Raw genomic sequence first — 26,948 nt, 5'->3', positions numbered from 1 at the left:
CTTCACAGTTACCCCACCATGGACTGAAGTGTACTGGTTACACTCAGAATATGGTGGTTAGCAAGTTGTAACAAACACTGCTCTAAACGGGATTTCAGTTATGCCAAAGTATGTGCTGAAGTGATTAAGTGTTACATACTAACTGTGGACATCAGCATGGTACTAACAAATCTGGACATGAGGTCATATGAATATGGCGTATCTAAGGGAGGCAACTCTGAACAGCATACCATGGTACATGAAATGACTGCTTCAGCAATTACATGAAAGAGCCAGAAAAAGAACTCACCAGTAAAACACTTGAGACTATCGAAGGCCAACGACCGGAACCTGAGCACTGACATTCGTATATCCTGCTGGGCAGGCTGATGGGTAACCAAACTCTTGAAGGATGCATCACGGCTCTGAGTACTGGAATAAACATAAAATGAGCCAATATCTACCGATGAAATTACAGCAAAAGAACTGACTCAATATTTAGAACAGACACCGCATAGTGCTAAGATTCATGTGGATTATCACTCACAATTTGCAGATCGATAATCGATTATAATCAGTAATCACAAACCCCAGCACAAAACTTCTGTGGACAATAATGCGACACAATCATGAGATTCTGGAATCAAACACGCAACATTTAATACCACAGTCATGATGAGTGAGGCTACTTCCTGTTGAGACACAGATATGTGTATGTTGTTAAGACTGCAGTCAGGAAACAGTATCAGTTGTTCATGTCTTGCTTTAACAAACCTAACAACAAGAAACACTCATCTCTAAAGTTTAAGTTGATACTTAATATTTTTGTGAATATCGATCAGGTACTGAGTCCATCAAAAACATCTGACGCAAGCGAGATCAATCAACTGACCGAATATTTGATCAACAGCTCCAGTACTAGCTTGGATCTTAGGTGGTGGTCCAGATATATATGACAAACAGTAACATAACAGAGGGATGATGTATACAGATTAATATGTGAGAATGTGCCATAATGTTTCTTCAAAACAAGTATCAGAAAACTATACCCCTAAGCAAAAATGGCCAATACCCTTATCATGAAGCTACTCACTCTTTAGACAACTGGTCAACCTTGGTGACAATAGGACTGACATCCTTTGCCTTCTGGAGGAGCTCCTTGGTGTGTTCCTCATCCAGCAGCTTCTTGCAGGCTTCTGCCAGACTTTCCATAGACTTGACTAACGCCTTGTTGGCATCACACTGGGAGTGGTACTGCAGGCTGGCCTGGGACTGCTGTTTCCCAATGCTGGCCAGGACTACCTCCTTCTGGAGGTCCAAGGCCTGCGTGACTTCTTGCAGCAAACAGCGGTGCTGCCTCTCTATCTTCTCTCTCGCCAGTTTATGGAGGAGCTGCATTGGGAAGAAAGAAGCAGGAATTAACCTGAATTAGTCAGTAGGGTTTTATTCTACTTTTAGAAATATTCCAGCAATTTCACAAAGGGGGATCCCAGAAATGCACCTCACACAACGTACCGATGTGGGGAACTGAACCCAGTGTTACTGGTGTGACAAGCGAATGCTTTAACCACTAGACAACCCCCACCACACTGGAATGAACTTCAATTCTCGATGATGCTGTATTATTGAGTCGGAAGAACAGCATTCTGCCTACAGAACATAATAATAATGTAGAAAATATCAAACTGTATCTATCCATTATTGTACGCTCAAGATTGTATTTGTAAGAGCAAAAATCCCTGCTAGCAATTAGTACTGCAGTATATACTTTGAAATAAGAGTTTGAAATCCCTAAAAAATATCCTGACGTCATTGGTCCTGCACAAGATCTGAATCTGAACACACCTCTATTTCATCTGTGACTTCGTCCAGTCGAGTATTCTGCTCCGTCAAGTTTGTCATCATGGACTCCAACCTCTCTTTGGAATGTACTACAGATTCCTGAAGAAGGAAACAGTTAGGATGAGTACCAAGATGACCTAGTGTTTCCCAAACCTAACCACAACAGATGTAGATAACTGTGGCACCATTGTATGACTTTGATGCCTCTTTGTCAAGGTCTAAAGCCATTGATCATTCACTCTTCAAAGGGCAGTGCTACAGTAATAAGGTGCAGCATTTAGACTACTATTAGTCCATAGGCCCGAAGCTGACTGAAAACCATTTGAACCTACAGCTTTTGTTTTCTTCAGGTCCTTGTGGCCTTGGGTTGCTGGGAATTATGTATGTTGTAGCTAAAATATAGTGCCTATTCATTCTGATCAGACCCCAAAATTTTTAATGGTTCTGGGTCCCTGGAGCCTGAAGTAGTCTGTCGTACAGACCCTGAAGCAAATATATCCAAGAAAGTCCATGCAAGTCTAGAAAATGTGGCAAGTCTAGATTTCCACAGCTTCAGGAAGATGAAGAAAGTCTTAGGGCTCCATTTCATTATATTATTTTGTTCTTACTATGAACCTTTTTTCAGTAAAATATGTTCATTTCAGAGACAAGCTGTTAGTTGAGGTCTGCAGCTTTTCAGGTTTGAGTGCAAACACTGGTGAGTGGAAGCTTCAACTCAAGATTTTGCAGTAAGGAAGGTCAGCATTGTGTTCACCTGCATGGTGTTTTTGCATTTGCATCCTCAAACACTGATTGGCTGAATCAACCCTGCACAATGCTTGTGAGCAATTTTTAAATCAATGGGGGACACAGAAAACACATATTAGGAATGCCAAAAAAGCTTTCACTTCCATGGAATGATTCTTTGAAGGGCATATACACGAAATACCTCATCTTGAGATACCCCCAAAATTATAACAAAGATGCATAAACATACTGATGGATAGATACAATGAATTGTTCTGGTTCATTGTATATTTTATCAAACATGTATAACAAACTACAGTTATGACTACCTAAGCTAGTGGTCTGTTTCAATTTGATATAACATTAGTTGACTGTATTATGCAATTGTCTTTGAACATCACAACAGTGACAACTAACCCTGAGTTGCTTCCAAGCAGCATCAAGAGCCAGGATCTTGTGACCTGAATGTTTGCCGACTCCCTCGCATACACACAGATGGCACACCAGCACCTTACACGTATCACAGAATATACTGGTAGTCTCAGAGTGATGGTCGCAACAGAACACCGGTTTCTCCTCCACCTCCACCTTGGAAGGTTTCCGGACTCGATGGTGACTCAGAGGTCCCCTCTTAGGGTGATAAGTCTGTAGACACTTTTGACAATACAACACAGAACACTGCTGGCAGAACCAGGTGGCTTTTGCTGGGGATTTAGAATCACAGAGTCCACAGTCCTTGTTCATGTACTCTGGGAATACGGGAACATCACAGTCGTCAGAGGAGGTGTTGAGTTGAAAGTTTGTTCCAAGATCAAGGCTCTTGCTTTTAGTGAGGTTAGAGCTCTGAATCTCCTGGAACCGGAACACAATGTTCTCAAGAGCCAAGTTCTTGGGCAGACTCATCAACTTCTCATTGGCTACTGCTGTTGATTTCCGACATGATGGACACTCCACATCTGTAGAAAGATAAAAAAAAAACCAGATTGCTGGATGAAGATGAGCAAAACAAACTTTGCTTACCCAGGTTCTTGGTAAAGAAACAGATGTCATTTTCCATCTCACAAATCATCAATGAGTTTCAAACTCTCAGCATACAGAATAAGCTTGAATAATTTAACTCACCATACAAGTGACTATGCATCATAATGACATGCCTCTACCATGCCTTATTTTCATTTAGCTCTGATACACTTTCATTTGATGACATTTCACTCCTTGTTATGGCCACACAGGTCACACATGCACCTTCCATTGGGTCACATATACCTCTTCCAACTGGCCACTAAAGCCTGGAGCATCTCTTCACTCAACAGCCACATTGCACACTTCATGACACCACACATGCATCCATTTAACATCAATCTATATTTCATTTAGTTACACCAATGTGTTTGGTCCTCCTCTCCTCCTTCACACGGTTGCTAGCAGCTGAAACAAAAGATGGTCACTCATGCATCCTACAGCTGGCCACACAAAAATCCTACAGCCGGCCGCACATGCATCCTACAGCTGGCCGCACATATATCCTACTGGAGGCAACACAAACATTCAACAGCTGGCCACACATGCATCCTACAGCTGGCCACACATATATCCTACTGGAGGCAACACAAACATTCAACAGCCGGCCGCAAATGCATCCTACAGCTGGCCACACATATATCCTACTGGAGGCAACACAAACATTCAACAGCTGGCCACACATACAGCTGGGTACACGGGCAACCTACAACTGGCCACACATCCATCGTTTTGCTGGCAATACATACATCTGTCAAATGGCACATACATCTTGTATACATATCCTATATATCTAAATCCTGAAATGTTGCAACTGATTTTCTCACCCTCTTTGCCCAGCTTGAGTCTGTTGTCGAGGATGTCCTGGAGACACTTCTTACAGATGCTATGAGAGCAGGGCAGCATGAGGGGATCAGCAAACAGCTCTAGACACACTGGGCAGGTCAGCTCATCCTCCATCATGTCATAGGTCAAGTCTGGAAAACAACACAACATGGTTACTACACTGTCTGCAGGGAAAGAATCCTTTTACAATTTCCCACTGGTCCACAGGATCACTGAGTGGCCAATAATTAGCGGTCCTGCCTGTACTTCACTGGTCTAAAATAACATTTGTAGAATTACACAACTATCAATACAAAATTCAGCTGCCATACACAAGACACAGTTACAGAAGAGTGAGCGAATAAAAGAGTGAAAGTGAGTGAACAAGTTTCACGTCGCACTCAGCAATATTCCAGCTGTATGGTGGAGGTCTGTAAATAATCAAATCTGGACCAGACAATCCAGTGATCAATAGTATGAACACCATGCTACACATTTGAGGTACGCTGACATGTAAACCAAGTCAGTGAGTCTAAGCACCAGATCTTCTGAGGCACCTCTTATGACAAGTATGGTTACTGAAGATCAATTCTTACCAAGATCTTCACAGGTACACTAAAGACAAGCAGTCCCTGAGGATGTGTACAGCAATGACATGTCAGTGAAAACAGTACCTGCTGAAGACGAAAGTGTTCAATAAGTGTTCAACAGCTCATCTCATTCTTATGTGTTATGCAATATGACAGAATTTTGAAAGAAAGCAAGTCCATCAAGATCTTCACAAGTCTCGAGATGGTGAGACAAGTGGCTTAGACCCGCCCTGTGATCACCCCTGAGTCTGTCCAGTCACTCTGTCTTCTCTCATTTAGCTGCTACTTCTATGACAGTACAAATAAACACCGCGCATCACATCACTGGCGACATGCTGCACTCAAGTCTTCCACTGAGGCGTCTGGTGATTGCACACAGCATCACTTCCGTCAGCTGCCACAAGGAACATCAAATAATGATTTAAATTATTAAAAATAAGCTAAGGAGGAGTTAAAGGCAAATTCTGGATTGTTTCAAAGGAGTTCATTTTTGTCAGATAACGCGGTTTCTTTCTTCACTTTTCTTGTTGTAGAAATTGCTAAATGTTTGTTTTACAACATACTCTATGTAAACACATGCTTAATTGACCACACAGCCTGTCAATATCTGTTAACTCATAAAACATTAATGTCTGATTGTGTGAATGTATGAACGTAATAATGTTCAACAATGTAGAATTTGTCCATTGTTTCATGCAGCAGTGAACATGGCCAGCATTAATCACATCACACACAGATTACAGAAACAATGTGTCTTGTCAGTGGGTCATGTTGACATTAACAACCTGAAGGCCACCAATACATAGTGAGGTCTGCTCTGACACTGATAATTGCTGGAGTTAACAAATGTCAGTAACAAATATAACATTTGGTACTAACACCTAGTAGTTCCACAGATTTTTCTGGTAATATAACTAATACATTTTGGCTAAGTTTGTATATATATATATATATACATTAAATACCTTTGAATGAAGATTAGACGGTTTAAAAAATCCCAATTTTCTTTCAAATTTGTAGGTAAGGCCAAGACCCTTGATTCACTACAGAGTTGGCCCATGTTACAAGCAGTGCTCTGGGGTTTTATGTTCAATGCCTGTGAATAACTGATATTGGATCAGAAAAATCTGTGATTGCTATCAAAAGCAGTACCCCATGTGAAACAGAACCACACAATGAACCAACTAATTCGTAGAGTGATTGAGGCACCTCCTACAATCTGCAGTAAACGTTTTCTGACCTAAACTCTCCATGAAGGCTTGAGGACCTCTGGTTCATATTCCGAGGATGCCTTTAAGAACATCATAACCTCATGACAGCAATACAAGAGATTAATCTTTTACACGGAGGAAGAAAAAAAAACACTCAAACCAAATGCACTGTCAGAAAGTGTCTGATCTGTCATAGAGCACTGATTATTGAACAGAAAATGGTTCATTTTTACAACATGCGTGACACGTTCAGAATACAACTGACAAATCACGTAAACCTGCAATTTCCTTCACAGCGATGAAAAACAAAAATGCAATTTCCTTTAGTGATATGAAAAAGGAGAATAGTTTACACAAAGTATAAAAACACACTGCCCTAAAGCTCTTCCTTGTTTAACAGATAGCTTCAGTAAACACCATCAGTTTTACTGAACACAGAAATTATGACAACTTTTGACTTGAAAGCATGACTCCTAATTGGAAAGACGGTCACTAGCTTTAGCTGATGCGATAAAGATGAAGCTGAAAATTGATGCTGACATCAGCCGTTGCTTGCCACATATGATTATTCAATTGCCTCATGGGATTCTGGCATTCAGTAGTTTACCAGCACTCCAAGCTTGTTAAGTGAATGATTGAGTAAGTCTGGTTTTACTCCAGTTTAGCAAAATTCTGCTATAATATCACTCCAGGGGATGTCAGAAAAAGGCTTCACACACTGTGCCCAAGTTGGGAATCAAACCTGGGTCTTCAGCGTGATGAGTTAACACTCAGCTCGGCCACCAGGCACCACATTTGTTTATGAAGACTGATATGTATTCACAATGGGTGTTTAACCTGTCAGATTGTGTGGTATCATAGTCTTGTGAGAAGGATCACTGCTCTGGCTATCAACCACCTGTTTACATGCCACTGTAGAGTATAATCAGGGTTGACATAAAACAATGTGCACTTGGAGACTGTAGAAATTGCAATAAAAATCATGACAATTTGTTGGTGTTGTTATTACCCTTTGCAAAGATTCAGTTCAGTTACGCCATATTACAACAGCAATATTCCAGCAATATCACAGAGAGGGACACCAGCAATGGCAATTTAGAAACTAAATGGGAAGCAAGGTAGCCCAGTTGTTAAGGTGGGGGCTTGTCATGGCAAAGATGTGGGCTCTATTCCCGACACTGACCAATCGTCAAAGTGTGACACCCATTTCTTGTGTCACACTATAGCTTGAAGAACACAGAAAGTGGTGTAAAACCACATTCTTGAAAACTACATACTTATGATTAACCTAAACAAACTGTATATTCTAGTGAAATCAAGGATGATACATACTGGAGTGAATCTGACAGGCATGTACAAGGGCATCATTTCTAAACATATTGTTACCAAAAACACATTTCCAGAAGAAACACCATAAATATCATGAACGTTGTACCTGAAGACCCTGCATAAGTAAGGGCATCGTTCTCAGCTTCGTCGCTGAATACAGGCAGATACGTCTAGCTAATCTTGCAGGGCTAATTACAGGAAGGAAAATCTGTCTGGCTTCACAGACTGGGAAACACAACCTGCTCCAAGAGGATGCATTATCGGTTGATCAATATATCAAGAGCACCTCATCTCTCATATAGACTGTCCTGGCACAACACTGTTATCTTGTTGGTTCATCACTCATTTGTTCATGCCTCCGTTTGATTGATTTTGAACTGTTTTAAATGAGGACATGGCTCAAGACAATTAACAGCCTTATCAAATTTGAATCAAGTAATTCAGAGTGCAATTTGAAAGCGCAGAAAATACCATGAATAACAATCTGGCAGCAGTTGGCCCTGATTGGTCTGAGACAATAGTTACGTGCTGACATACTGTTACAACACCAACATCGAGATCAAACATGGGCGCCAAGTCCATCAACAAAATGATCATAGCGCCACTACGACTCTTGGAATCCCAACACCTTAAGGTGTAAAAGTGTTATGCTGAGACAACTTTGGTGAAAATGTTCCAGATGGTTGAAAAGAGATTAGAGTTTGGTTGTATAATTGTATCACATTTCACTTCAGCAATGACACGTGGGAATATGTTGTTTCCATGATGGCTTTTAAATCCAATGTTTCATGACAAATTTTTGAAAATCTACTCTCAAGAGATTCCAGAGTTGGAGGGACCTTATTTGTCCATGCTTGACTCAAGAATCTACTGAAGGGATTGTGTGGTTGTAAGTCACTCCAAGCATGTCTCCTCCCCTTTATATCTGAATGATCATTTTCAATTGTTGTGTCATGGACACTTCTGAACCTAGCAATTCCATGAACCACAAACTAAACACCATTTTATAGCTTATGAACATACCTCAGGAGGCGTGTATCAAGGGTTGGAGAGCAGAGTTTGAGAAAAGCATAGTCATCCAATATATGGTACGTTATTCGTTATATTGTGTTGGAGGGGAACTGAAGACTCACCACAGATTTGTTTCATCTGAAAACTACCCCAAAATAACATTCAAAATAGAGAAACATAAACAGTAGTAAATGAAATAGGTCAGTATTGCAAACCATTCTGTTCAAGCAGATTTGAAAAATAATAGTCAATTGTTATATAGTGTGTATTTTCTGTATATTTTGTTATTAATTAAGTAATAATTATTTTTGGGTCACAACGTTTATTGTTTTGAATAATAATTATGATGGATCACATTTCGTATAATAGATGGTCAGCATTTTTAAGATTTTGGTAGCAGGCTGTCCGGAAATTATCTGCCCTTGACTTTCTATATGTTTACTTCTGGGAGGTTATTCTAGATCTCTTCACGTTATTGGCGATGTTCGTTTGTGCCAAAACTTTCGGGAAATCAGTGAGTATATATAAAAAGGCTAGTTGCCGTGTTGAGACTGGGACACATACATTCATATTTACTGAAGGATATACATCATCGCCAACAATCCATCAACGCCTGAATCTACATTAACCACTGTCAGACCAATCGCTGTGTTTACATTCTGCATAGTTGATTCTCTCTCGCATTAAGACTTTGGTGAGTTTGCAATATTATATGTTGTGACCCATTGCCTTAAATCTTGTCTCATTTGTATTGAATTTGTATTCAGCATTGTGAAACTGACAAGTGACTGTGTATACCTTGCTCTCGTTGCATAATAATACAGGATTTGAATGTTTCAGACTTGTCTTTGTTCTGTTTTACTGGTTCACAGGCGGTTTCTTACATCGTTTGTCACGGCAAATTCTTACCCGTAACAAAATAAGAAGACACAGTCATCAATATCCCCTGCATTACCTCCAATTTCAGTCTAAGTCACACTTGTTGCCATGGAAATGCCACAAATATTTTATTCACAATTCCAAAACTATCAAAAGGTACCTGAGTACACCACTAGGCCAATCTATGCGTCAAGTTTGGTGGAGAAATACTGAACGGTTTTAGAGTTCTGCTCCGGAAAAGATAAATGTGCACGGACAGATGGACTGATTGAGTGCATTTTAATACCCCCAGCAAAATGCGTTGCGGGGAATAATTACCACACACTCAGAACATACTGATTATATGCCCAGAGGTTTCAAATGATAATAACTACTCTTCATGGAAACACCTACTTACTGTACCAAACTTCAATTCATCAAAGTAAAATCTACAGGAAACCTAACTCCTTAAAGAAAACACACAATGCAGCTGTTACATACACACTGAATGTCAGTTCTGAAAGTTCCGCTTTGCATTTTAGATACATGATAACCTGTCCGAGATAAAAGACTCTAAGCACTGGTTTCTCTCCACATACAGTCAGATTGTAGTTCTCGTACACACACTGTGCATACTGACACGCCCAGAGTGGAATCACATCAACATCCACTGCAACAACAATGTATTCCAGCCTTCAGCAGAATAATAATTGAATTTTCTGTCTAAACATGTATGGCTTAAAATAGTACAGTGATGAGGAAAATATTTCCTCATCATCAGATGTCAACATGGTTGAAATGTCACTTTGACCTGATTGTGGAAACTAGGCAAGTGAACATCCCTGTTTGTGTAATTTTTGCACTGTAGAAATCAACCTGTAACAGCGAATCTAAATGCATGCATGGTGCCTTAATGGACGTTGCTGGAGTGTGGGACATGTGATACTGTTGATATCGCCCTGGTGCCAACAGATCTGTCCACAAGCTGTCCCTGGACTGCTGCATCTGAACACACCACTAAAAACAACTGAATAATTCATTACAAACACATGTGACATTTGTTAAAATCCAGAACTGGAAAGAAATGGAACTGGTTTACAAAAAGCCATCTATCCAAATAATTTTGAAATAAGATTGTCCATTACCAAGAAGATATCATTTGGCAGTAAACAGCATAATTGAAAAATTAGTTTTATTTCTTGAACAGTGTCCTACACTGCTGACTCCTGTAATCATGAGCTGGACAACATCACACCTCACTGGCTACTTTCAGCTGGGCCTTGATGTCTTACATCAGTATGGTCAATTGAAGATTTCTACTTGCAACAAAACACCACATGCACATCATCTACTTGAAAGGCTACAAATGTTATTTTTGAGTGAGTGAGTGGTGCCTTTTGCTATTTACAGCTTTTTGTGATTTTTATTTTCTTGGTTTCCCGGAAAATGTTTTGGAGTGAGTGAGTGAGTACTACCATAAACAGATTCTTAACTGTCATTCCAGCAGTCTTTGGATAGCATAGTTATTGCAAACTATGGATATTTGGATATTTATTGTAAATATATGTTAGCAGTTTCGGGTTGGAAGTTAATGAGTACTGCCATTGATGGATTTCTACTTGTCAGTACATTTTAGTCTGTGTGCTATATCATTGTCCTTGAGTACTGGCATCAATGAATTTTCATGGTCTTCAACACAAATACATGGACAGGTTTACACACTACTATGAATTTGGACCCACCATCACACTGTCATAACTCACACCTTGCCTGCACACCGGAGGTCCATATGAAAGTGACCAGTGACAGCTGGACAATGAGCCTGCCATGCCTAGCTTGAAACAGACCTGCTAAGATTAGCTCAGCCATGTGCAAACATCAAAACCAAACATACAAACAAACTTAAGAAAGGTCAAACAATACATTTACACCATGACAGGAAGTGCATGCATGTGTCATAATTCTGGGAAAACAAGCATGCATAGAAAATTCCAACATGGATCTATTCAATACAGAAACAGATTGAACTAATAATGGAGGACAAAATACCTTGTCATTTGACCACTGCATTGCAGCAAAATTCTTTCTTGTAAAAATTGGTCATAAATGAATTTATACCATATATATATAAACAATGAAATGGATTGTCTCTGAGTCAAGAAAAAGAAAAGTAACCTAAGAAAAATTGGATAAATATTGAAAAGATCAGGGACAGTAGTATACAGACAGGTCGCAGTCGTGTTCTTTGCTTTTAAAATTTCCTTTGACCAGTCAACCAACGACGTACATGCACACATGCACGAACGCAAGCAAGCATGCACACACAAAGAAAAGATGTCACAGTTGCTATTTAGGCTTATTACTCAAAGGCAACAGCTTCATACAGAAGTTTGAATAAGAAAACAGTAGAATTAACAAGTCAAACCGACTACTATATTTAAAATATACAGTATATTTTGAATATGTTATCTTATAAGCAGAACATAAATTGGTCTATTATAGTCAAACTCATGTCAGCTGTTACATCCACACAATAGTCAGTGACACTGAATACATCAAACTTGCATTTAATCTGCCTCAAGACCTTAAAAACTCCATTAATTACAAAATCAATAAACCGTATTGATAACAAGTTTTTTATTTTGTGAATGCGACATATCAATATATAGTCTTGCACTTTATACACTAATCTGTATTGAAGTATTGCACTCACAAAATATAGAGATGATGTTATCCATAAATTCATCTACAGTTGAACCCTGTATATCCGGAAACCCCTCCTTCCGGACGATTTTTATGTGAAACGAAACTTACGTTTATTAATTGTACTCGCTTAACTGGACCCCAGGCCTCCAGACCCGGACGGCAAATTTTCAAATCATTCCCATAGATTTCCATTGAGAAATGATCCAGTTATCCGGACGGAGAGATCTGTGCAACGTGAATGTGCATGTGTCATGTCAATACCGTTCACCGACTATGTGATTTCATTCTTGATCTAACAGACCATCTATCAATGACAGCCATGAGTATGCACCTCAGTATTATTCGTATGGTAAACGAAAATTAAGTATTATACCAAGTTGCGATATTCTGTTAGTTGTTCGAACTCAGATTTGTACAGAGTTGGGCTAAAAACTGATCCCATTTGTACATGTGGTGATTCTGTTGAGGATTCGTATCATTTGCTTATCAGCTGGTATTCCAACTGACCTCAAACTTTTGTTAGAAGGAAGTGCAGGCCTATCATTATTTGAAAATACAAATGTATTCAAGTTAGTGCAATCACTCATCAGTGATACAAAATGATTTGTATAGCATGTCTGTGTTATTCTGTATAGCTCTATCTCTTTTTCACTTCTACTACCTACTTGTCCACATCAGTCATCTCTAGTTGCAGGAATCTATACTATCTACGTACATACCAAGCAGAGGGTATTCTAAGTTGGAGAACTTGTTATACTTGTGAACTTGTGAATTGATTAACTGGCCATCAAAACACTTGGGATGCATGTCACTCGGGGTGTTCATTAGGATTTGGCAGGTATGAGGGCATCTCATGAAAACACATGCTAAGTAGGATTAAGGTAAACTAAACTGTAATTGTACTGTATATAACACTTATAAATTGACCCCTACTATCTGTCGTGATGTAAGTTAAAAACAGCCTGCCACATGATCTAAATCATGTGATCCTGTCTGGAAGTATACTTTCTGCAGACAGCACAAGTTTGACGCAATGACATATGTTTTTAGGGCATTTAAAATTAAAAAATAGAATATGCAGTTGGCAAAATAGAGTCACTTTTTGTCATCGATTTACGCTTACCACCTGAAGCTCCACACGCTACATGATTACTTCCGAGACATCCGGACAAATGGTAACCTGCATTTCGCCTTGCTTGTACACTTATATGTTACGATGATTCACTGTTATTACTATTGACTGTTGATTTATTGATATACATAAATGAAAATTTTTTGCTTTCACTTAATTTTCATGTTTTGCTAGTTTGATCCAGTTAACTGGACGTCTTGCTATCCCGACGATTTTCCAGAGAAAACAAAATGCCAATCCCCAACTTCTAAAACGCAATGACTAAAATCATACACAAAGATCTATATCCTTGAAAAAAATGTAGGTGTTCACGTAGACATTATTGTTCTTGTAATTGATTAACATAATCTGAGCCAAACATTCTAATGATAACAACGTAGAAATACATATATATTCAAACAGCAAAACATATCTTCTCAGCTGTCCTAATGTTTTTGTAAATAGATTAATCAATATTTCGTATCAGTATTTCAACGGCAATGATATTCAAGAACATGATACACTGCAGCTTATGGGTTAAGTTGTCAAAGCAGCAGTTTCGGATTTTGCTGAATTGCATTTTTGATAAGTGTGACATAACTGCACTGAAAATAACACTGAAACTTTCAAGTGACATAAACGACTGAAATGGTACTCTGGGAGAACTATCTGATCCATCATGACTTTAAAATCCCCGTCACAACATTCCATAAAATAACAGAACAGAGAATATACATATTGCTAAAATATTCGCAGTTACCTTCCAGCGTTGATCCAGCTCAGGTACACAACTTCACACACCTGAAACATGGTTCCACTACTGACGGCTATCTGCAACTTCTGTGACCATGATTTCAACAATACTTCTCCAAATCTCCAATTATTTCTCTAATACCTGGACATACCTCCCACTTAAACCTATTGTTATCTAGGGAGGTATGATAAACCCAAGAGTATCAATAATTAAGTATTCAGTGCACCAAGCTAAGCTGTATGTTCTGAAATATTTATCTAGCTTGGTTATTGTAATCCCATACTGATACCAAACACAGATCCCCCTCCCTCATGAATATCAAAGGAGCCGTGCAACACAGAGTATGGACACGCTTTGCTCTACCTGAAGAGTATTGTTTCAACTTAGCTGAAAATAGTCTGACAGTTTTTCAGAACTTGCATGCTGGTCATGACAAGAAACTGGGCTTGCTCAGATCCTTTAGTTCATGACAAGGAAAGTTGAACGCTTTGCTGTTTTGTCTTTTTTCTGGTAAAGATTGTACAGCTTTCAATTGACCCTTTTGTCACAGACGTTGCTAAAAAGTCTTTAAATATATCATTGGTATAGCATAATTGTTTGCATTATTAAAGGAAAATCTGATCCTTCAATTTCAGTTTTCATGTTTGCAAAATGTCAAAATTCTTAGTAGTAAAGAATACAAACTTCTTATTATTAATAAATGTCAAAATGACTTTTCATAAGCGACTCATCTTGTATTATCAGGATTAGCCAGGGTATTGTTTCATGCCGAGTTAGCACTATTTCAGTTCTATCACAACACGAGCACCATATTCCACTCTGACCATAAATCAGAGCAAGGGACACCAGAAATGGGCTTCACACATTGTACCCATGTGTGGAATCAAACCTGAGTCTTAGGTATGATGAGTGAACTCCTTAACTACTAGGCTACCTCACTGCCCCTATTGGGATTAATAAGGAATTTCAAGGGAAAATACATTTCATCAATGACAAGGAATGGAACAGATGTCGAATACATACTTGAATAGTGTAAAAAATCGTGAAAAAGTAAATATATTCTCAAAACAAAAACAAAAACAAAACAAAAAAACAAAAAATATCCGCACACACAAAAATGTAATGTCTTGCAGAAGAGGTGCATGGATGGTTATTTGTGAAATAAAAACCTCACACCACAGTCCTTAGATGACCCCAAATGGCTGGACTAAAAGAAGATTTTTCTAGCAATACATAAACACAACACAGTACACAATGTTTCGACTTCTCATCTAGATATTAAATTGCCATTATGCATGTGATCATAACAATAAACCACCAGCATGTACCCAATCACACTTGACACCATTTCTCAGGGCCTCACATGCTGCACGATAAATGTAATCTCCCACGAAGCTGAGATTGTGGTTACAACTGACTGTGACACAGTGTGTTTGAGACCTAACCATGACCTGTTTCCCAGGTAGGTCACGGTGACTGCCTGTCACCTGTTGCAGCTGACGGATGCCTCATTTTACAGATGACTGACTTTGATCATTTTAAACCTACTTCAACTATCCCACGATCTTCTTCCTGCATACTCATTCACAAAGCAATGAAACATATCAACACAAATCATTTTTCAGAGCTTTATAGGTCACTTTCAAACAACAGTCACATTTATCATTTCCAGTGAAAATCAGAATTAAGTTTCATATTTGAAAACGATCACATCTACTCTACTTGAGACTCAGACAGATACTAACAAATATTTGTAACAAAATTCCAGTTAATATCATACAATCACCAATAAATAGTCCAGTGGATCTCGACCAGGCAATCCAATGACTGATGGAGTGAGCATGCCTTCCAGGTACCCAGGCATTGAGTGTGATCACTTGATTCTCTTGCATGTTCTTACCACCTGCATAGGTTGCAGGGAAGAGACTCTCACCTAAATCCTGACAGAGCATATACCATTATGATTGACAATACATGCCTTGACTGCACAAAACAGTACTAAATAAAGTTCTTAGCAAGAAATAACATATAAATTTCTGTCCTATCAAAACTGTTCAAAAAGGGGAACATGACATATTTAAGATTGTGAATATTTTATCATTCAAACATTAGGCATTATCATGATTTATTTCATTTACTACAATTAATTAATTAGTGACTTTATTTGACTGCAAACAAAAGATCAGTTAAGTGTCAGCAAGTGTCACTAGTAAATTGTGGCTTTAAATTTAAATTTTTCTCCATAAACTGGGCCCTGAGAAATTCCATATCATAGTTTTAGTAGTAACTACAAGCAACTGGTGTAAAAAGAAGGGCTGCATGGTATTACAAGTATACCGGTATAACGCAAAATGCTTCTCACATGATACATATTGCAATATTATTTCTGAGAATGGGTATAATCGGTAAAGAACATTGAAAGTTTTTTTGTGATTAACTTTATGTTTTGAATTAAAATTTCATTCACAATTTTTTCAATTTTGTCCGGCATACTGTAATACTATGAACTGTATAAACAGAAGAAAATAGAATCCCTGAGTAAGCAACTTAATTTTGAGACTGCTGTTATCAGAGCCATTAGATATATGATTAGGGACTAATGTAGAAAATATGATCGACAATTACAATTAGTGGTACCTACTGTCAAATACTTAATTTCCCAATATATCCCAATATGTATCGCAATGCCAGTATCTGAATTGCAATATACTGCAAAACAATTTATTTGCCAAAACACAGCCCTAAGTCAAAAGACACTAATTTTTGTAAACATGGCAGAGCCTTGCATTTGGGTTTGTTTACAAACAGAAAGTAAACACAAGGACAATATGTGGATATAACAGTGTATCCAAAAATTTCAACTTCAAAATTAATTTAGAAAAAACACAAGATTTAACCAGGGATGTCACAGAGTCAGTAAGTGTTTGCAGTCACAACATTCCATAAAATAACAGAACAGAGAATATACATATTGCTGAAATAGTCGCAGTTACCTTCCAGCGTTACCTGAAACATGTTTCCACTACTGACAGATATCTGCAACTTCTGTGACATCCAAGTAAGTGTTTGCAGTCAGTTAGCCAATTATAGATCAAAAGTGAGCATATTAGGATGACTTTCTTACCTCCATCCAGGAGAGTGTCAGGAGCTATGTTGCATCAGCGATTATAATACAGGGACGCACAGATATATATAACCACCAACCCAATTACCAATGGCGAGGTTGACCTAAGATCCTCACTAGGGGATCATTCTTTGGCCCTTCAGAGCTTGCAGCATGGTTTTCAAAGCAGGAATGACAGGCTGGATGAAAGTACTTCTCAGTTACTTCATTGAGAGGATCACTTATTAGAATGCTGGGCAACTTTCTCTCAAGCAAGTAATGATAACACACGTTGCTATTTGTTGTTTATTCATGTTTTTCCTGTTTACTCTTGAGTGATTTAAATGAAAGTGGGCTGTGATCAGTCATGCAGAACTATGAAAAAGTTCAGGTGAAGGTTGAAACAAGGAAGTGTGCTTGTTTACAAAGGCCACCTGGCTCTTTGGGATATAATGAAGCATTGTCTTCAACAGGTCTATCAATTCCATATGATGCTTAATCTCACATGGTGAGTGAGTGAGTGAGAGAGTGAGGGAGTGAGCGTGTGAGTGAGCTTTTCAGCAATATTCCAGCAATGTCACGGCAGGGGACCAGAAACACTAGCTTCACATATTGTACCCATTTGGCCATGTTGTACTGTGACAATACATAATGCATATGATTGTCTTGCACAGAGTAAATTGTGATACTGCACATCATGTTACGCAATCATAGACTTCATATGTGGTCAATACATGTTTTCAATGACCCCAAAAAGATGCAATATTGATTCCACTGTGGTGTGATAAATGCTGTGTCTACTGACAGCTGTAACATGACTCCTAGCTGTAGACTGTTATATAAGGGATGCAGCAATATGATGCATAAAGTCTGCTCTAATGGGAATATCATGACCCGTCAGCTCTGAAGGCGACATAATAACCCATGAACACTGTCTACTATGAACAGAACCGCAGGGGTGTAAATCACTATATTGCTAGTGTACCCTGGTACACTGGCACACATCTAAAATCATTTGCCCTGATATTTTTCCCTATACCGACTGGTTATCTTGTTCATTTTTAAAATGATCAACATAATTAAAGTTGGAAAGTCAAGTTGACAGAAGTACATTCTGATATACAAATTTACTTCCCTGACAGATAATAAAAACTTTGATTGGAGTGTCTGCTAGTTATGATCTTCGGTGGTGTAGAATCGTATCTGTAACATGATCCGAATGTCACACTTTAGTGTCTTGAACATGTTGTCACTTGCTGCCTTTATGGTTAGGTCACAATTGGCCCCACTATTCCAGTTCCCTGATCAGCAGAACTGTGACTGTTGCAGTCATAACCCATTATGACTGGCTGATACAACAGCCAAACTGGTTCAGATTCCAACAACAAACTGGTTCTCGTGATTCCAACATGCAAACTCAGATTCTGATACCAGCAGCCAAACTGTTTCTTGTGATTCCACCTGCCAAACTGGTTCTTGTGATACTACCAGCCAAACTGGTTCTTGTGATTCTACCAGCCAAACTGGTTCTTGTGATTCCAACATCCAAACTGGTTCTTGTGATTCCACCAGCCAAACTGTTTCTTGTGATTCCACCTGCCAAACTGGTTCTTGTGATTCCAACATCCAAACTGGTTCTCATGATTCCAGCAGCCAAACTGGTTCTGATTCAAACAGCAAAACTGGATCTCATGATTCCAACATCCAAAACTGGTTCTTATCTTTCCTCTGTCAGCACCTACATAATACCTTTGTGTTTGTTTCATCCAAACTGGTCCTGATTTCATCATCCAAACCGTTTCTGGTTCCAACAGCCAAACTGGTTCTTATCTTTCCTCTGTCAGCACTTACATAATACCCTTGGGTTTGTCTTTTTACCCTTAACATCTACAATTTCCATCAGTTTGGGCTAGACTCCCACCAAAATTGCAGACACTGTGATTTAATTAAGAAAATCGCTGTGAAAAATGTGGTATAAAACTCGCTTTTAATGGCATTGAACATTATAATCTTCCAAGGCTTCATATTTTCACCCAATCTAATTTATACAACAACCATTGATCCACATGGCATGATTGTGGGGACCCACACAGAACCTAAACCTGCTTGAAGCGAAGTCCCACAAGATAGTCATGATTAATTAAGTAAGAAGAACTTCTCCACTGACTCTGACATCCAGAGGCAGTTCAAATCATGTAGCTACAACGGACTCCAGTGTCGAAACAGAAAAGTATGGCATACAATATATCATTCCAGCAGGGATTCCAGTGGGACGTGACCGCCAAATCCCAGAGACAATCACTCATTCAGTCTAATCTCTTCATCAAAGGGTTCATGAGGGATTGGTTGACTTCTAGTAACATTACAAATGGCATTATAACCCTGGGATTTTAGTATTTTCAACAGCATGCTGTCGTGTGTCCCATGTCATTGTCTATGATTAATAAACATCAGTGCTATGTGGATTCTATTGGGACATGAGTCCTGGTTTCAGATGCAGGATTTGCACGAGTTACTGTAACATCTCATCCCAAGGGAGAGGAAATTACATTTAGTTTGTGTGACCTTCCACTGTAGTCAGCTTTATTCCAGCCATTACCATGAGAGTCTACATGAATTAAGATGATCGTAACTCAAATGTTGTAACACAGGTTTGTGACAGTCATAACTAATGATCACACTGTTGAAGGTCTTGCAAGTCAGAGGACATCCTGTTGGAGACTGCAGACTATGATTAACACATATATAAGAATGAAGATTTTATGGATATCAACTTCTTTATATGAGAACACAACGTTTCGGAGTTAGTGCTTACTCCTTCATCAGGTGAAGGTTTATCTGCATGACTGTTGTAAACCAGCTTCAGTTGTCAGATATGGTTAGTTACAAGTGAAAATAACACAATGTATTGTGCTTTGTATGTAAGGGCCGTGATCTGATCATATTATGCAAATAACAACAAAATTATAAGCAACGAAAGCCTATGATTTTTAAAAATATCAATTTTCAACAAAACGACTTTATGCGAATCGCTTCAAGTCTGGTTTCTATCACAATGCCCAATTTCATCAGTGAATCATTATCCATAATGAGCCTCATGGCTCAACAATAAGAAACCTGAGAATTCTAGATCCAATTTAGCGAAACAAACTTTTACTCATATTTCAAACTGAGTTTGACAATTTGAAACTGCTGAATTTTTAACTAAATGTCATTTTTCACATATAAAGCACAAACAATTTAAAGAACCTAGCCACCAAACTCAAACTGTCTCCTGTGATTGAGTTTAGCATAGATTTCAGTTCATTTTGGGAAATGCGTGTTTTCAAATTTGAGTAAAAACTCCAGGTAACGTTAAAAGTCAGGCTTAAATTGTTTCGAGAAATCAGAGCCTGCTCATATCTACCCAGCATCTAAAAACACTAACAACTCCCGAACACCAAGGGGAAACCACACATTCACCATCAAAAACAGTCAGATCGTCTCACTACACAACCAGTTCACAATTTTAATGCTAGATGAAAAACTTCATTCCTCTAAGTTTAGGCTTGAGTGGTTCAATGGCTCTGCAAGACTTCTGTCTGACAAAATCAACTTTCTATTTTTCTCAATTTTCAACCACCTGAAAATAAGATGATGAGTCACTTATTCCACCCTTGAATATTTTAACGTCATCCAGATAACTGAAGAGGCAATCATGATTCAGAGCAGATGATTCATAGATTCCACCCTTGAAGTCCAAAATGTGAACTTTCCTGCCGACTCATTTGTCATCCTCATAACAAAATGTTTGGGAGTATTAGAAAGAATCCAACATTTTGAAAATTTAATTTAAGAGCGGCATATGTCTCAATACTTTAGAGAGCTGGTCTCTTAGCTTACAGTTCCTCCCTTCCTGACAAAAAGCAAAAAAAAAAATCAATGATTCAGCAAAAGTAACCACATCTTGATCATGGTAATGTAACTTATTTGGAAATATTCCACACATAACATGCTTAGGATCACATTATACTCCTAAGAAAGTTAAATGGTATGAAGAACACTTTCTGTTTCTTTCACTCAAAAATCCCACAAAATTCCTATAAAAGTGAGAATGTATAAGATCGTAATTAACTCACAGTAGGCATGAAGGTGTGTTAAGGATGTCAGTGGGTGCAGCCGTCCCGGAGACGTTCAGGATGTGTATCTCACACCTAGCCTGCTGCAAGGATTGTTTAACCTTGCCATCACAGTTAACCCTTTACCTGATGTAGGCAACATCACAATCCAACTTTTCAGTTAATACGGGAGAGAATATGTGTCCCAGTTCTCTAAGCCTACACTTCGATGTGAAGAGTTTTGTCCCTTAGGTGTGCCAGAACCTTATGATCATGGCTTTTTATCTTGATCTGCCCGAGTTTCAAGGTTTGGGTGCCTCAGGGTTTCACCAACTTTTTTGAAAGGAACATTTCTAACATGCATAATGATACACCCGTTTTATTAAGAGAAGACTTAAGACTGTTGAGACAGTTGACTATTGCAACAGCCATAGTTTGTTGTAACTTACTGCTGTGATACCAATAGTCTATTGTGACCAACTATCATAAGCAATACTACTGCAATAGTTTTTTCCACCTTGAAGTATCTTGTTTGAAGTCATTTCCAAGATGAATGTATAGTTCACATGAAATAAAAACAAGTTGAAGTAGTTTCAGCATCTTTGAATAAATGACATGAAACTTGTAACTCCGATCAAATAAACAGTTAATACATTAAACTCAGTGAATCTGCAAGTGACCTCACCTATTCCATATTTTATCACGGAGCATATATTAACGGATGTCAATTACTAAACTATCAATAATCACACACACTATCAACAAATCAATTTAACGTCTACAATCGATTAATTGCTATCAGGTTCAACAATTGCAATCCATCAAGGATTTGTTGCAGACCTAATGACAAGTACCATACATCCACATAGGTAGGCTGAATTTCAAGGACCAAACAAGCTGTCTGTACAGAAAGTTCTCTTATCTATTGGTTACACTTTCATCAAACAATATCTGGTAGTATGAATATATCATCTGGTACAAAACAACAAGAAAAAATTATTTTTATTGGTGAAGATGTCAAATTTAAAACAACTGAACATCACCAGACAAGATTATTTCCTTTTCAGTTCTAATTTAGAAACTCCCTTCCATGTTCATGTTGTATTTCCAGAGAAGCTTGCATGTCATGATGCCTCAGCTGGGGTTTTATGCGTCACAATATTCTCATGAGAACCGATTATTCAGCCTCCTTAGATAATACTAAGGATGCTTCAGAGTGAATCTTGTCGTTACCATGGGTAAACATGGGTACACCTGACACATAAAGTGTCAACCCTGAGCGAATGACACTCATGATGTAACAACACAGTGATACACCTTGACAACCATCTTCACCTGTGTAAACAATCCCTCCCCTGTCGTCAGGGAGAAAGTTCAACATACAGTTTCATAACTAATTATCTGTTTGTTGAGTGAACAAAGATCCCAATGCAAACAAAATGGTGAAATTAAGACCTGGAAAAGGAATAGAGCCTTTTAGCATCAATACGAATTGGGAAGGGTTGATTTGCATATGTCGCTAGTTTCACAATGATAGACAGGTATGGGTAGAAATCATCTATGAATCTTAAAGTGCAACTGTGTGTACTGTCTTTGTTGGTTGGTTGGTTGTTCAACGCCACACTCAACAATATTCCAGCAAGAAGGCGGTGGTCAGTAAATAATCAAATCTGAGCAGACAATCCAGTGATCAACAGCATGAGCATCGATGTACACAATTGGAACACAATGAAATGAGTAAATCAAGAATGTCTGACCATCTGATCCTGTCGTATCTTTGTAGTGAGTGAATTTGTGAGTTAATTTTAATGCTTTTAGCAATATCCTGGTAACATCATGACAGGAACGATGCATTCATATTCCCTAAGATCAAACAATATCCATGTGGTATTTTTAACAATTCATTTGAAGAATATTAATCTGTACAATCTCCCATCCCTCAAACCTACAGAAATCAAACAGACGCTCTGAAGGTGTAGCTGCAATCTCCCATCCCCCAACCCTACAGAAATCAAACAAATGCTCTGAAGGTGTAGCTAAAAAGAAGTATCAGAAATAAAAGAAAATAATCAGAAATATCATTGATGGGAAGAGGAATCATCGTACTGTTACATGTTTTCGTTTGACATATGCATCAGCAACTTTGATAATTACACACACCATGCTCTGTAAACTATGTCACAATTCGTGTTTAGAATGATGTCTGTTTTTGTTTGCAATCCATGCACATCAGATGCGTCAGACTTTCTCATACATTATGCAACCTGAATAGTTTGTTCAAATTGAACATTTTCCATGTGATAACTACATATTGATGAAATCCTGCCGGTTTCCAGGACTGACAACCAAGGCGAAGTGATCATAGCACCAGGCAACTGGAGATCTGTGTTATTCATAACATGATACTGAAAGCTAGCTCAAGGACTCGGAAGAGTAACACACCATTTCCTTCATGCTGTCCGAGCATACCTTTATTTAAACAAGCCTGGATTCCGTAGAGCAACTTGAAGCTCAAGCAGGTTGAGAATTTCATTACTGATGCATTGATTTCTTCACACCTCTGGAAATAGATGTTATCAGAGACTTTCGTTTCCTCATCATCAATTGATTCTCCATCTGCATCAGCTGTTGATGCAGGACCAGGTTACCAGCTATAAACATTGTGCTTAATCAACACCAGGGTCTGAGGCAGTTCCTTCTGCACCCCTTGTATATAAACACATGTTGAGTATATCAGATCACTGTACAGACATTACCTCCAAAACGTGTGCATTATCACCACGGAGTATGAGTACTTCATGAAAAATAAAATAGCATGTCTTACATCCTCTATCAGTATCAGGAATGTTTGCTCTTGGTGAGCAATGTTGGCCTGAGGTAGTGTCTTAAACACCCCTTCTTTATTAACACACGTTCATGTAAAATGAAACAGCATGTTGGTTGGTTGGTTGGTTAACACCATGCTCAGGAATATTCCAGCTATTTGGCGTCAGTCTTTAAATAACCAAATCTGAACCAGAAAATCCTGTGATCAACACTATGAGCATCAATGTGTCAACCAAGTCCGCCACCATGACCACCTCAACCTGTAGCTGCGTCTTTCAGCTGGGTTGCTGATGACTAATTCTAACCGTGATCTTTACATTTCAAAATAGCAAGTCTTCCTACCTCAGCATGAGGACACACTTTTCTAGCACAACAGTGTCAACCTGAGACAAACTGTCTTCACAACTCATGTACAAAAACAGACATTGCAGTGTTCCCGGTAGGTTTTGTATGAGTGCGTGCAGAAATAAAATAGTAAATGTGTAGTTCAACTCTTTTGCGTGTAATATTTTCATTACAATCGCAAATCATTTCAAAATATATTGGTTCCTTAAATGTTGCTGTTTTAAGGTACCTTTTGAAATTAAGTAGATCAGAATCTAGTCGCCCAAAACATGATTGAAAATATGCCAATCTCATAGACAAGTCTTGGTCCTCAAGCTGACAGGAGTTTAATAGTTATTATACCAAATGCTCTAATGCTCTGTACAAACAGTGAAATTAGCCATATAAAGCTTTCAGCAATATTCCAGCAATATTATGGTGGGGACACTGGAAATGGGCTTCACACATTTTACCCATGTGGGAACTGAACCCGTGTGATGAGCAAATGCTTAAATCACTGGGTACCCTGATGCCCGCCTACACAAACAGAACTAGGACCATTTGTATTATCAAACTTAACAAGTTTAAGAGACATAAAAAACAAACCGTTTGAAGTCAATCATCTGACAAAGTTGATGGATTTAAATCAGTTTTTTCTTAATGAAAAACAAGCATTAAAACTCTAAAAATGGAGAATTACTAATTATGTTTTTTCTTGCTTCCTATGTACATGTTTACATTTAAGTTTTATTTAGTTGAAGCTTACGTTATGTAATGTTTCTGAACTGAGAACTGTAAGAACCACATACCTCAAGCTATAGTTATGTTGACAAGTAACCACATTGGATTTTTCCTCGTCCTAAGCACCATTTACGATTTAGTAGTGTAAAGCTAGAAGACTGGAATTAATCTAAAACACTGAATCTATCTGCAAACACAAGCAAAATACTTACATTACCATTAACCCTTGAAATATTGCAGTAAATCTAATCATGATACATCATTTAGGCCAACTAATAACATTGAGAAATGGAAACTTTCAAAAAGAAGCCGTACCAATATCGACTTGTCATCAAGAAAAGTCCAATATTTTCACTGTCCATATAAAAAGATGAACAATGATGTACATTTGTACCTTTCATTTGTTAATTGTTATGGAGCTCTAGAAGTCTTAGGTCTTAGGAGGACAGAGACAGTGTATACATGCATATGGAAGTAACTTCAACATGAACACTCTTCCAAGACTGACAAGCTGACAGCATTCACGTTCAAAGCATTTAATTTACATTATGCAAACTGATGTCAATACAAAAAATTATGGATGATTATCCATATGAAAAAATTCTGTTAGGCTGCATTATAAAAATTAAATGTTTCTCAGGCACATTTTTTTCAAAAGTGACCTGGGCGGTAGAATATTCTTAAAAACATTTCTAAGCAAAAAAAAGAAGTGACGAGGGAGGAGCACATTTTTATGTTTTTCACTCAGAAATATAGTTTAGAAAGTTCAGCATGTTTTAACGAGTTGTTGAGTCCAAGCTGTTTTGTTCATAATCCAATAATTCATATAAAATCATGTCAACTCACTAGTGATGTGAAACAGGGGTTCAAAAATATTTTGAAAAGCCACTTGCCACAGGGCATGTGCCTTCAAGAAAGTAAATTGTCCTGATTAATTTTCCTCTCGCCCTGATTTTAGGACACAATGTGTTATGTTAATGTTTACTGGGCAATTTACCGAAGAGTGATAATTTCACTCTCTACTAGCTTTGCTTTACTATTATTGCGAACTTAAAAATAATAGCTTTATTATGAGCAGATATGAAATAAAATCCAAGATTATTTGTACTTTGAAAGCATAAGTGGAAATTATCTAGTAGTCCACGGACAAGAAAGATATCGCTATTTGATTGCCCGAAATGAAAACTCACTTGTGCCAGGCGTCGGGCCATGGGATTTTTTAACCCCTGTGAAACATATTATATTGTTCCAGACATTTTTGGAAATTTTTCTCAAAGTTCTACATCCGATATTTATCAATAATTGTTTGATTTTTAGTTATAGATTATCAATCTCTAAGAGCTATATTGATAGCTAGCCCTAAATAAGACACAAGCTTTCATTTCCTCCTAACACTGTTAATTATCGACATTCACAGCAAGACCACTGCAACACTGTAGGTCAATAGTCCCTTTTTGCAAAATGTGTGCTCTAAATGTATTCCTAGATCATCCTTGTCGCCACATATTGACTGACAAATTAACAAGTTTAAACATTGAACTTGGTGAGACGAGCGAACTATAAAGATGGTCAATGGAAGTATTGCCAGGGACTATCAAATATTGACTCGGGTATTACGCCTTCATTAGAGTAATCTACAAGGTCAACAGACATGAGGGTTGGAGGACACATGTACCTGTCTTGTTGCCAGACACTGGTCCCAATCGCATTGTTACTTCCCCATTAAGCTCTACGAAACTTTCTCTCACAACCTCTTTGTCTGTTGAGATTTAAGGCAGTGAGGATACTGGCTGTTCATTGAAATATTTGAAGGGTGTCTAAACATTGCTCATTGCTTGTTAGGTTTCCTGGAAACCAAAATAGACTCCATCCTACACCTCAGATTGAGCCTTTCA

The 26,948-nt window shown here is 38.2% G+C and overlaps 1 protein-coding gene across 1 annotated transcript in view; it reads right to left on the bottom strand.

Annotated features, from left to right (window-relative positions):
* Positions 1 to 26,948, bottom strand: part of LOC137258373 (E3 ubiquitin-protein ligase Midline-1-like) — a 50,751-nt gene that overhangs the window by 2,617 nt on the left and 21,186 nt on the right. Inside the window, exons 3-7 of the mRNA XM_067796032.1 lie at positions 4,395 to 4,544; positions 2,965 to 3,503; positions 1,825 to 1,920; positions 1,073 to 1,371; positions 290 to 411 (exon numbers count right to left, since the gene is read on the bottom strand). Of these exons, the coding sequence (XP_067652133.1) occupies positions 290 to 411; positions 1,073 to 1,371; positions 1,825 to 1,920; positions 2,965 to 3,503; positions 4,395 to 4,544 (1,206 nt within the window). The remainder of the gene's footprint in view (positions 1 to 289; positions 412 to 1,072; positions 1,372 to 1,824; positions 1,921 to 2,964; positions 3,504 to 4,394; positions 4,545 to 26,948) is intronic.

Source organism: Haliotis asinina, chromosome 12 (genome assembly GCF_037392515.1).
Source record: "Haliotis asinina isolate JCU_RB_2024 chromosome 12, JCU_Hal_asi_v2, whole genome shotgun sequence".
NCBI lineage: Eukaryota > Metazoa > Mollusca > Gastropoda > Lepetellida > Haliotidae > Haliotis > Haliotis asinina.
This window is presented reverse-complemented; position numbering and strand designations above follow the sequence as displayed.